At 44.4% G+C, this 13,521-nt stretch overlaps 1 protein-coding gene across 1 annotated transcript in view; it reads left to right on the top strand.

Moving 5' to 3' along the window:
• Positions 1-3,891: 3,891 nt before the first annotated feature.
• LOC135821279 (coronin-7-like) overlaps positions 3,892-13,521 on the top strand; it is a 31,950-nt gene continuing 22,320 nt past the window's right edge. The window contains exons 1-5 of the mRNA XM_065334336.1: positions 3,892-4,182; positions 9,499-9,595; positions 11,515-11,595; positions 12,639-12,709; positions 12,949-13,023. Coding sequence (XP_065190408.1) covers positions 4,123-4,182; positions 9,499-9,595; positions 11,515-11,595; positions 12,639-12,709; positions 12,949-13,023 — 384 coding nt within the window. The 5' untranslated portion in view covers positions 3,892-4,122. The remainder of the gene's footprint in view (positions 4,183-9,498; positions 9,596-11,514; positions 11,596-12,638; positions 12,710-12,948; positions 13,024-13,521) is intronic.

Raw genomic sequence — 13,521 nt, 5'->3', positions numbered from 1 at the left:
GGGGGTTATTATACTATTGGTAGTACAGTACTAGACTCTACCCTACAGCAGGCTACATACCGGATGACATTGTAGTCTACCCGGTGTAGAAAAACTTCAGGCCTGCAGCATCACAGATTCTTTGGAGTTGGACGAAATAACGACAACATGACTGTACTGTACTGTATCAAGAGTAGATCTCTACCGCTACTGTCTATTAAAGGGGAAGTGCATCGATTTTTCAAGTAGGGCTCAGATGAAAGACAATTGGATGTCGGTTCCGATGGTATTATCTCTCGCTTGCGTACGGCAAGGGAAACTTGCCATATCGCCGATTTCCTGATCCCGTTTCCATGGCGACTACAGGTGATGACGCACATTCTGCTTAGCTCCGTGAGAGAGAAGGTCGATCAGTGAAGAATGGGGTCATTTTCAGTTGTCTTGTTGTATTCACGAAGTGAAAGAAGTACTGTGTTCAAGGCTGTTAGTGCCGTGAACTGTTTATTAGTAGTCCTCTCCGTTGTGTACTGGGACGTGACACCGACAGAGGAAAGCTGGAGTGCGGAGACGTTAGCTGGCAAGCGAAAATCGTGACGAACCAAATGCTGAAATCTTGGTTGGGACAAATCAAACGTTCAGCATTTACCTCAACCAAGGACCATGCCGTTTGCTCTTTCCACTTCCTGAAGGTGGATGCGCTGCCTGCTGGAGACTCTCCTATCTCTCGTAACATCTTCTGAAGCCAGGTGAGACGACGAGTAGCGGAGATTAGCGAACGAAATAATGTCGTATGTTTTGAAATTTTTGCTGAACATTTCTCAGGAGAGATGGCGAATACCAAGCATCTTCTCCAAGTCTAGAGAAACCATTTCGTAGGCTACATTCCGCCTAGGGAAATGCAGGAGATGGCCTGGCTGGGGAGGACACACTTGGAGGAGAACGAAGTAAGTGATCTTGTTTGTTGTTCTTTGGTATTGCAATCTTATGTTTGACGAACATACGGCATGGTGCATAGTTGGTCGTTGAGTGCCTGCATGTGCATGTATAAGTGTGTGCTGATAAACACTTCCTATGCAAGAATCTGACACTCATGCTCTCTTTATTTCTTGCAGTATGTGCGCACGTGTGTGTGTGTGTGTGTGTGTGTGTGTGTGTGTGTGTGTGTGTGTGTGTGTGTGTGTGTGTGTGTGAGAGAGAGAGAGAGAGAGAGAGAGAGAGAGAGAGAGAGAGAGAGAGAGAGAGTGTGTGCAGGAGCAGCGTGGAGCATGCCAGTGTGATCGCTGTGGCCGTTGCTTTCTTAGCTGTGGCGTTCTTGCTCGTCACAAGTGTGTGGCTCAGCCCCCAACGACAGTGGAGCCGTGTTGTGGTGAATACTGTGTGTCCTGCGACCGCTGCTTCCGTTCGGTCCAGGGCAGGAATAGACACCGCTGCTGAAGCTCTCCCCGGCCGTACGTCAGTCTCGTGGCAGATGACCCGAACTCTCATTTTGTGTGTGTGTGTGTGTGTGTGGTGTATGTTTATGTATGTGTGTTGCTCCCTACGTAGACAAACTCTTGTTTTTGTGTCCCGGGCGCCATGGGGCGGCGTTCTCCCATTCTCTCTCCACTGCCCCTCCGGGCCCACGTGGCAGTGACTCGACAGGGCAAGTGTGTGTATGGTGCATTTTGTGTGCTGGCATGTCTGTATAAATATGTTGGACAGAATTTGTTCACCCACAACGTTCACGGAAAACCATGCTAGGTGTTGCTGGAACGTATGGGGTCTGCGAGCACTTACAATAACTTACGTCATGTCACAACAAAGAACGGTGCAGTGTTTGACCCTCATGTAAACATGATGGTGATGGTACCTCATGTAAGCTACCCATGAAGCTAGAAAGAACATCAGGTCAACAGAATTGTACCAGAGGAAAGCATCTATTGCCCGAACTTCTTCATTTGAAATGAACAATACCCTTCCCCATAGAGACAACATGCAGATGATGTGTATGGACAAATAATATATAAATAGGCCATTCACCGAGGGCATGGAATGATCTCTACGTGTAGATTGGATAGACACATGCACGTCTGCAAGGAAAGCATTTGTTCATGGGCTGATTGAGTTCACATGGACTAAGTTCATACATGCCATCTCTCCTGAGATATGTTCAGCAAAAATTTCAAAACATACGACATTATTTCGTTCGCTAATCTCCGCTACTCGTCGTCTCACCTGGCTTCAGAAGATGTTACGAGAGATAGGAGAGTCTCCAGCAGGCAGCGCATCCACCTTCAGGAAGTGGAAAGAGCAAACGGCATGGTCCTTGGTTGAGGTAAATGCTGAACGTTTGATTTGTCCCAACCAAGATTTCAGCACTTGGTTTGTCACGATTTTCGCTTGCCAGCTAACGTCTCCGCACTCCAGCTTTCCTCTGTCGGTGTCACGTCCCAGTACACAACGGAGAGGACTACTGATAAACAGTTCACGGCACTAACAGCCTTGAACACAGTACTTCTTCCACTTCGTGAATACAACGGAAGACAACTGAAAATGACACAATTCTTCACTGATCGACCTTCTCTCTCACGGAGCTAAGCAGAATGTGCGTCATCACCTGTAGTCGCCATGGAAACGGGATCAGGAAATCGCAAGTTTCCCTTGCCGTACGCAAGACGAAGGTAGGTGAAAGAGAAGACCCCTCGAACAAGAACGAGTCTCCAGAAGCGATCGAGTCGAGCAGGAAGACGACTTTTTGAATTTCGCCGAGCGAGCGCTGATGACGTAATGAGGGATTAGCTTGCCAGTGGAAATGCATCTGCGCACATACATTTCACATACTTTTTGGCCAATTTTCAATCGAAGAGGAGGTTGTTTTCTATGTTCTCTCAACGTCGTGAGCGATCCCGTCTTCTATACCCTTCCAGGTACCCTGAAGGTCCTCCAGAGGAGAATTTATCTCCAGCGAAGCGTTGTTGATCCGCTAAATCCGTCTCGAGACATATTCACCCAGTGCAGTGCTGATAAATGTAGAATGTTGAATCTGTGATAATTGTTGACGATGGAGAGAGAGGCTGATAGCCGCTGTCGCAGGGAGAGTGAAGCTGCTGGAAGTAACAACGGGGAGCCCGTTTGTATCACCTGAACAACCGTCAAGCTGCTTTGAAGTCTGGTTGTTCAGGTGATACAAACGGGCTCCCCGTTGTTACTTCCAGCAGCTTCACTCTCCCTGCGACAGCGGCTATCAGCCTCTCTCTCCATCGTCAACAATTATCACAGATTCAACATTCTACATTTATCAGCACTGCACTGGGTGAATATGTCTCGAGACGGATTTAGCGGATCAACAACGCTTCGCTGGAGATAAATTCTCCTCTGGAGGACCTTCAGGGTACCTGGAAGGGTATAGAAGACGGGATCGCTCACGACGTTGAGAGAACATAGAAAACAACCTCCTCTTCGATTGAAAATTGGCCAAAAAGTATGTGAAATGTATGTGCGCAGATGCATTTCCACTGGCAAGCTAATCCCTCATTACGTCATCAGCGCTCGCTCGGCGAAATTCAAAAAGTCGTCTTCCTGCTCGACTCGATCGCTTCTGGAGACTCGTTCTTGTTCGAGGGGTCTTCTCTTTCACCTACCTTCGTCTTGGCATCGAAAACTCGGCGTCGAAAATGAAGCCGGAGTGCCCCTTTAATATAGTCTATAGACTACGGTCTACGGTTATGACCATGATGACTGTATGGGGGGCTAGCTATAGTTTTGTAGGCTGTTCGTAGATCTACAACGGCTTTGGAAAATCGTAGATCTACAGCTTTTACAGTTTTATGTGTACAGCTAGCCGGCCTAGCCTGGCAACGCGACTGTCACATGACAGTACAGTGAGTGTCTGAGTGATACACCAAGCTACAGCCTTACAGGTCAGGCCCTCGGAAGTCAACTTTGTTTTGACCTGGTGTCTTTGACTGTTTGTGTGCGTTGAATGCGTCCGTGTTCTCTGTTTTCGAGAGAGACGTCGATCTTTCCCATCCTTGTTGTTTTGATGGTCGTAGGGAAGAGTTTCTGTGAGTGCGTCAACTCATCCAGATTAGGAAAAACTTACAGCTATCTCACCTAGCTACCTGCAGCTGGTAAATCGTGGAGTGCTGACGCTCTGAAGTGACAATGAGTAAATTCAAGTCTTCCAAATTCCGCAACACATTGGCTAAAGCTGCTAAAAAGGAGGTAACTAGATCCATACGATTTGTTTATGGAACGTAGAGAATTTGATTGTGCATGTACATGAACCGGTACATGTATTATCAAGAGTATGTACTCTTGGTATTTATTATGACTCTATTCCGGAGCCCTTGTAGAGTACCAGAGTAGTACCGGTACATGTAGTTTGTATTGTTGTTGAAGATGTGTTGGAAGTTGGAACTGTGGAGAGCACATAATTAGGTCATCATGAATCATGGGATATCTCATCATCATACCGTAGGTTCAGAACTTCAGGCCCAATCACTTTACTTCAGTAGTACAGTACATTTATCACTAGTACTATCAAGAGTACAACCCATACTGTAACCCCCAAGAGTGTGCAACTCCACTACAATAAGATCGGGCGCCAAAGAACGCAGGGGCTCGAGCGCAGCCTAGGAAAGTTCTTAAATTTTTGATTCTAGCCAGACCGTTCCTTATTCACACGCGCGCGGCGAGTCGAGTGACGTCATGACGTTTGTCATGTACATGTACATGTACATGTAGGGCAATGTAGTACTTCTAAACTAGTGGGTGTCGTAAATGGGAATGACTGTACATGTAGCAGTTACTGTTTACACGTGTACATGACATGTACTCACCTCCCATACATGTACAATGTAGATCTACGTGTAAATTCGCAACTTCGTGTAAGCACATGTGCTATTACTATTATTATTATTATTATTATTATTATTATTATTTGGAAAGGATTGGGAGAACTTCAAATTCAAAGGATCAGTCGGGGAAGTGAACTGCCTGAAAAGCCTGGTGGGTCTGGCGTTTTTTCTCTTTTCAGGCAGTTCACTTCCCCGACTGATCCTTTGAATTATTATTATTATTATTATTATTATTCGAGTCCTGGTGGTGACAGTCAATTTTTTCTTCAGACTCTTCCCGTTTGTCTCTTTCCCTCAAACCAGTTAATATTATTATTATTATTATTATTTTTTTATAAGTGCAAGCCTCTTTTACGGGCAAAAATTAACACAATGTATTAAAATGCAATACAACATACACTGGAGAAGAAATCAGGAAAATAAAATATGAGCTCAAAAATGGAACGAAAAATAGCAAATAGAATCAAAACTCACGATGGAATCAAACTCATGATGGAAACTACAACCCAATGAGTTGGAAAACCAACCACAGAATTAGATATTGATTATTATTATTATTATTATTATTATTATTATGTACAGGTGTTGTGGCGAGCTCAAAGCCGATCAGTTAAATACTGCACTCATGTGGAAATTCCAAATTTTAAAAGTGTTCTTAAATCTGATAATTCTAGCCTGGACTGTTCTTAAATTTTGCCGGTTTTCCAGCCTGGGTGTTCTTCGGCGAGGTGTTCTTCGGCGCCCGATCTTACTGTATGCCTATGGCTATGGGTTCTGTCGCGACAGGATCAAGTTAACGTCATTTTTATTATGCAATGCGCATTGTACGTGTACCCTAAAGTACCGCGAGAGCGACCCACCATCTCGTCCTTTCGTGATTGTATTGTGGATGCGGTGTCCTGTCTGTAGGTCATACGACACGAACCTTGTACACACATTGCACATTGTGCAGTCAATCCGTACTCAATTTACCTTTGAGCGGACACGAGCTCCACACAAAAACCTGCTAAGTGTGACCTTAGTACACTAAGGTTCTCACACCGTACAAACTTCTTTGCACTCTTCCATACAATTTTCCTTTCCCTGGCTGTAAAATCAAGTTGGGGCGCTCTCGCCAGACGGGGCGCTCTCGCGGTACTTTACGGTATAATTAGACGTATCCAGAGCTTATGGTTGACAAATCCCCCATTTTAATTAACCTGTACAAATTAACGAACTTAGAAGTTGCGACTTCGGCGGTAATAGTCATGAAGTTGATTGTTCCAACTAGGAACCCCCGTACGTATTGTTGTCCCTCACGCGGACGTGCGACTAGTTGTTGGAGGTGACAGCGTTGCGAATAGCTATACTGGCTCTCAACGTCTGTTTAGCACAACTCCATGAGCGACTCTGACTCACGCTGCTACCTGGAGCTTCACGAGGTGTTTGTCGCGCTGGAAACTAAGGGTCTGTAAGTTTGTATCCCTGGTGATGGTTTGGCCTGGAGAGCAGTATATAAGTGGTGCTTTTCAGGCACAATCTTCCTCAGCCTACTCAAGCTCAACTGATGAGGGTGAATTCCCCGAAACACTGTGTATTGAGCAGGGAGTGGTGCTTTCTTGCAGGTTTGCCGAGTGGAAGGTGCGACGTGCTCCTCGTGTGCGGATGGCAGTCGTGAGTCAGTCAAGTGTCAAGTTCGGCAAGAAGCGTGTGTTCCTAGTTGGAACAATCAACTTCTGTACAAATTAGTTCAAAGAAGCACGTGCGATGCGTTGTTAGTACTTGTTACCCTGTACAAACATCGTAAATCACTCATGCGAGGAGCATTGCATCATAAGAATGAGGTCCACTTGAAATCCTGCCAGAACAGCAGGATATGTGTGAGTTGCACACTCTTGCCAGTCTTGGGGGTTGTTTACTCTTGCTACTGTATATACAAATTTTCATTTACGAAATCTTTCGTTAGATCACTCCACCAGCAGGTTCGTTACGTACTAAATTTCGTTTTTGGTCGAGGTCTGTCACCCCGAACGTTCAGAAAAAACTTTAGTTATTTCGTGCCCCCTAATGAATATAGCGAAAGTTAATTCCAAACGAAACTTTGTACTTTTAAATACTTATACAGTAGTGTGTTACCAAGCGTCCGTAACCAAGAGTATGCAACTGTGATTATGGGTCAATGTGTGGCACCTTGCCTTCATTTATGTAGCTTGCCTGCTTCGCACCCTGTATTCATGCACTCAAACCCATAATCTCTCGTACCAGCATGCCCGTTTTGCTTGATCCGTTCAAGTACCAAAGCGATCTCTAAATGTTGGGTTCATGAATTTCAGTTTGGTGCAGAAGTTGGATTCAAACCTCAGGGAAAGTATGGTGTTTTGATTTTCTGCAATGCGCAGCTGTAGCCGGAAGATGTATTGAAAGCTGTGTGCTGCACAGCTGGCCCATAGAAAAAAAATCACAGTTGCATACGAGAGGTGATACTTGTACAGTGCGTATCGGTTATAGTGTGGTTGTGTAAAAAAATATACTGCCTACAAGAATGAACTCCCATTTTTTCATAATCATAACATGGGTTTCACGTGCACATTTATTCTTACAAGCAATTATATCATACAGTAGAATATATCGGTCCTAAGAATGGGCGTTGTGTAGCGAAACATGCCAGATTAGTACAAAGTGTATCGCCTGTAGTAATAACATCTGTCCAGTTCTGATCTGACTCGCGTTGCATCGTAGTGCTGCAGGTTCAACTGTTGTGGTCATGTAACTCGTGTTGCATGGCCAAAAGTAAGCCTATGGGACTTTACCTATAACCAGGCGCATGCACAGTAGCACTACCTTGCATGTACGATGAGCTACCTGCCTCTGCGCACATGCATATGATATGCCACACTTGATTTATCGTGTGTAAGAAATATCGGAAATAAGAATAGAAAGTCGTTTTTCAAACACCCACTCTATAACCGATACCTACTGTAACTGGGAATTTGCATGCCTCTTTCACCTTTTGCACGACAAGCCACAGTGCGAAATAGAAATTTCCTTGGTGATGCTGTGAAATGCCTTGTAGATGGTGTGAGATGCAGCATTGGTGAGTCACTATGACCTAAACAAGAAACTTAAACGTGGGCTTGTTCAGGAGTTGTACAGTCTGTTCATGTACTCTTGCTGGAATGCATATTTATCTTCATGAGGGGCTTTCTGTAAAATTTGGAAAAAATCCAGATAGTGGCTAAGCAAAAAGTAAAAAGGCGAGGGGGCCCGGGGGGGGGGGGGATGGTAGAAATGTCTGGCGGATTTATTTTTTATTTTTTTGAAGAACAACAGATTGCGTGGGGCCGACGCCATGCGGTGATTGGATTGCTTCATGGTTGTTCTATCTAACACTCATAAAACCTCATCAAGACCCCAGTAATGACTTGTTGGTACCTGACATATAGGGAGCTGTAATTGGTTTTCTTCTACGTTCGTTTTTGAGTCGACCCAATTTGCGTAAAACCCGCAAAATCCATGAGAATGTAGAAGAAACAGTACATGTCAGGAAAATGCATGAGACAGAAATGTTGTGCATTTCCATAAAGTATGTAGAACAAAGATGTGTTTGTCTATGAGGATGTACAGTAAAACCTGGTGTAAGCGACCTATGGTTTTAGCGACCACGTGCTTTTAACGACCGTTTTTCCAGGCATGGACAGTTCTACATAGAAACTGCACCGGATACAGCGACCACACCACCTGCCTTGCGCGATCAGCGACCCACTTTTAGTGTACCAAGTGCCATATTGGACCTGCACACAATGACCAAAACTAACCAGAAGTGCCATCTTGGCTGACAGGGTTGACTGCACCACGGTTGAAGTGCACTCTGAAGCAAGTGCATGTAGTCAACAGAAGTGACAATGCAGGATGCGCTGCATGCACTCCAGTGAGGTGTGCTTTACCTGCACGAAAGTATTCTATGCTCCCCACCTGTCAATACAAGTACTAGTACATGGAAGTACAATCATGCACATGTATGTACGCAATCCGATATGCCACAAATGTATGGGACCTGGTTCCAAAGATTACCTGGCTTTAACGACCGCTTTTGCTTGCACCGCGGGATGGTCGCTTAAACCAGGTTTTACTGTACACTTAAAAGTGGTATTAGACAGACACCCCTTGCCTTATGCCCGCGTTATTATCGCATAGCCGTTGCATAATTTGAGTAAATTGTCAGCGTTATTCTGTGGGAATAGCTTAGGGTATACTAGTGATGTGCAAGCAACCGTTAAACGTCGCATCATGGTATCTAGTGAGTACTCTTTCAAGCAGCTACAACTTGCTTTAATTGGTGAAGTTCCTGTAAGGCCGAAAAATTACCTTGTTTCGGGTTGGCCGACGGGGTCATTTACCCCAAATTCTGAGATTTTTTTATGTCCGCGTATGTGTACAATAGGTGCATGCATGCACTTGTAAGCCTACTGGTGTATGTAGCTAGCGAAACCATTCACTCGCGTATGTACTGCTAACCCGAAACAAGCAATCTTTTTGGTTTTGCCTATTAATTTTGGTGAGCTCCCCTGTGGTCTATTTTCATGGTTTCTGTATGGTGGTGCTGATTATTCAATTGCCCGCGTGCGCGGGTGTGTGTGCGCGCGCGTGTGTGTGTGTGTGTGTGTGCGCGCGTGTGTATGCACGCTCTATCTTGTGTATTCAGCACAGCTACACTGGCCTGTCTATTCCTAATCTCAACTCCACAGCAGACCATGTTGCCGCCAGTGCCAACTTCCTGGCATGCAATGCTAACACTGGATGTAAGATGGTCACTTGTACCTTTTCCGGAAACAAAACTTCGAGACTTCTTTATTCACATTCCAAGGAGTACACTACAAAGGAATTCTTGCAAAGTTATTAGCGCAAATTGCATTGTTTATTGAGTATGTACAGTCAGACCTCGCATAACCGCACACATCCGTTTTCCACAAAAATATCCGGATAGGCGAGGGAACTGGATAATCGAACACACATACTGTATGTAAGCATGGCATATGCTGTTCATTTGTAACCAACTATTTTCTTCCGGATGGCGAGGGATCCGGATAAACGAGGACCGGATAAGCGAGGTCTGACTGTATACCGTATTTGCTGGAGTATAGTGCTTTAGATGCACTACTTCAGGCCCTAAGTCGCATGTGGGCAATATGCTCCGAATATGAGAATGCATGCACATCGAAAAGTCGTGCAATGCATCAAACTGTAGCAAAGTGTGCTATCTCTGACCAGGTACAAGCCATGGGCATGCATTTGTAGTGTCTACTGCCAGCTACACAGAAAATGCATGATGGTTATGAATCCCAATGTGTATTTCGAAGTACATAATGTCATTAGTAATTTTGTGATTATTTTTGTCAATGGTTGTGCTATATTAAATACTCTCTTTATAGTCAATAATTTTTTCAAATCAAGGCTGCGCATTATACTCCAGATATATCTTGAATTGCCGAAACAGGGGTTGCGCATTAGGACCTGGTCAGACTGCGGCAACAACGAAATAATCCTGTGATTATAATCCGAATATCCATAGAAACTTGACGCCAGAGCGGCGAAATCAAGGGTTGACGCTCCAAAAAATGCAAGAACGGACCACGCTTTTCCGCTCCAAGCAGGAGTTTGACGATGATACGCCATTGACGCTGATATTCACTGATTTTTTCGTCTCGGTATCGAGGAGCTAATTGGCCACGGACAACAACACTAGTTACAAAACTCGTAAGGATCGTTGCAAGGAAAGCACTGAAGGTGTTGGCGATTACCGAGGTGAAGGAATTTGACGTTGTTCGTGGAGATTTCCACTTGACGCTCGAAATAAATTTTGAATTTTCATTTTCCCCACGTGTGTAGTGTGATCGCGATTCTAATCCTGAACGATTTTCTTTTTTGTCATGCACCGAAAATTGGCCGCAGTCTGACTAGGCCTTAACACTCTGGTACACGTTACAATTATCTCCATGGAAATGTTTTAACCCTTTATGAACCAGCACAGAATGAAGCAGAATTTGAATTTTCAGCACAATTTTCACCTTCAACAGGCTATAACTTTGGCCTCCTTCACTCCATTTCCACAATCTTTGGTTCTTTGGAAAGCTCCTGGCGAGAGCAACGCCAGGATACAAGGCTCTATCAACTAGCTGCCACAAATCAAGCGCAGGAACACAGCAAAGTCGTCTTCAATCCCGATATGCGAGCAAATTCCCCCATCAACGCCATTCCACTCTCCTATATTGCAGAACGCTCAAATCTTTTCGAGGCGATTCAAACTTCAGTAACTGCGTCATTATTATGTGCTCAAACTGTCAAAGAGAAAAGGGATTTCCCCCTAAAATGGCGAAGGGATGGATCAAAAATCTGAATTTGCCGAGATAAGAATACGACGCGCGATATCTCTGGATTCAGACATCGTAGCTCTTCGGCAATTGTTGCATTGGAAAGCTTGGAGTTTTCGCTACCACATAGACCCTTTGATTGTTGAATTTGACCAAGAAATGATGGAGTTACGAATGTTTTATGGATCGGTCATGAACCGATCATATGTGATCGATTCACGTACACACCCATGACCGTACATAAAGGGTTGAAATTAATTGTACTTCAAAAGTAGTCGCTCTCTTTATAATACATCGATCATATTAAATGCGTTGCTGCTCTGGTATTTCTCATTTCTGTTGGTGTTCAGCCGGTGGTAGTTTGGCTGTGATTCGTCTCGACGATTATGCCAAGAAGGATGCTTCTATGCCTCTCCTTAACGCTCACAGTGGTAAGATTGTATGCCACTTATATGCGTGTTTTGTGTGTGTGTGTGTGGGGGGGGGGGGGGGGGGGAGGTATAGGATCAAGTGCTGCTTGGAACTGTGAAGGTTTTTGCACTGCACTCTGACCCACAGTTAATGTGTTAATATGGGTGCAGCTACTTGGATATTAGTTCAAATTTGACTACTTGGTAGTTCCTATGAAGTCCGTTGGACCATGAGAGAAAGGGGGGGGGGGGGGGGGGGGCAGTAGCAGTCTAGCAGTCCAAACAATCTGCAAATCCTCAACAAATGCTGAATATTCACCAGCCTTGCACCACGCGAACCCCCGTACAAGTGTCAGTCTGGGTACGATTAAGGGGTTGAACTATTATAAGCATTGTCTCCAACATAAGCCCGGTCGTCATTTTAAGTTCGGGTAAAGGTCCATAACCAGAAGTATGCAACTGTGCTCTCTTTTCTATCGGCCAGTTTGGCATCGCGCTGCCTTCATTGCATCATGCAGCTACGTCCATGCACTACAGAAAATCAAGACACCACACTGTTCCTGTGGTTTGAAATCAACTATTGTATGGATCTGAAATTCATACACCCAAAATCATGCTGGTATGAGAGATTGTGGGTTTGACTTCATGAGTACAGGGTGTGATGCAGGCAGTTTTTTTGTGATAAAGGCAGTGTGCCACACATCAACCCGTAATCCTAGTTGAATACTCTTGGTTATGAACTCCTGGCGTGGGAGACAGACATGAAACACAATGCACTGTGCTTAGACAGTACGCAGTTGAGAATTTTCGATGAAGAGAGGTTCCTTCCCCAAGTGGGTCTAATCCGCATGGCTCTCACTGCTTTAGAAGCTGCTCCGATGCGATCAATGTGAATTTTTTTTCACTTATTACTGATGAAGGGAACGAAAATGTTCGGTTACAAAATTGGCTTTACTTGACTGTGTGGATTGCGTTGGTGCTGAAACTTCTTTCGTAATTGGATTCGCCTCCAATTTTTTCCTTAATTTATTGCTGATGTCCTTTACCTTTATATCCGTTTACAGGCTTTGTATCTGATTTTCAGTTCTCGCCATTTGATGATTGTTTGATGGCGACTGGTTCTGACGACTGTACGGTAGGTACCCCACTTTGCAAACTCGCTCTTTCTCCTACCCCACTACCCCACTGCCCCCTGACAGTGTGATATGTGCATCTATGTTCAAGTATCTACATATTTTCAAATCCACGCAAGTTCACAATGACGGAACACTTTGAACATTGTGAACTTGTGTCGCAGGCTCCGCTTCGTGGCTTGAGCACTTTTGCAAAGTCAACGGCACCTCTGCTTGGTATTTTTCAAATCCTGTTGTCTAGGTCAAGTTTTGGCGAATTCCAGAGGAGGGCTTGATGGAGAGTTTGTCAACGCCACTGGTGTCCGTTGCACTTGAAGTAAGTGGACTAATCAGTGCTCTGAACTACTGTAAAGGCCATTATTCTAACGAGGCGCATATATAACGATTTCCCAAAATTGACTAGTTTACGTGTACGAAAGGTAACGATTTTCACTCATTCTCAAAGCTCAATAGGACAGTATATGTATCGATTTCTGTATAACGATTTCTATTTTAACGACAGATTTCTCCTCGTTAACTCGTTAGAGTTAGCACTTCGTTATATATATGGCTTTTACAGTAGCTGCATATGAACCATTGTCAAGTTAGTCAAAGTACAATGTTTTTTTCTGTTGAATTAGAATTATTTTGACTAGTGTTGCCGACATCATATATTGATCACAGCATTTACTGATGTTTGTACTACAGGAAACGAAACTTTTTTTGCTTCATTTTCATCAGTAAATGGCTAAATGCCCTGTGAGATGAAATGGTGATGAAATGGTGAGAGGTTGATGGTTGTACTGGTCACAGTCATGTGACAAGGTCAGGCAAA

This window comes from Sycon ciliatum, chromosome 1 (assembly GCF_964019385.1).
Source record: "Sycon ciliatum chromosome 1, ocSycCili1.1, whole genome shotgun sequence".
In the NCBI taxonomy this organism is placed as follows: Eukaryota; Metazoa; Porifera; class Calcarea; order Leucosolenida; family Sycettidae; genus Sycon; species Sycon ciliatum.
Note: the sequence above shows the minus strand (reverse complement) of the source record. Positions and strands in the feature narration are given on the sequence as shown.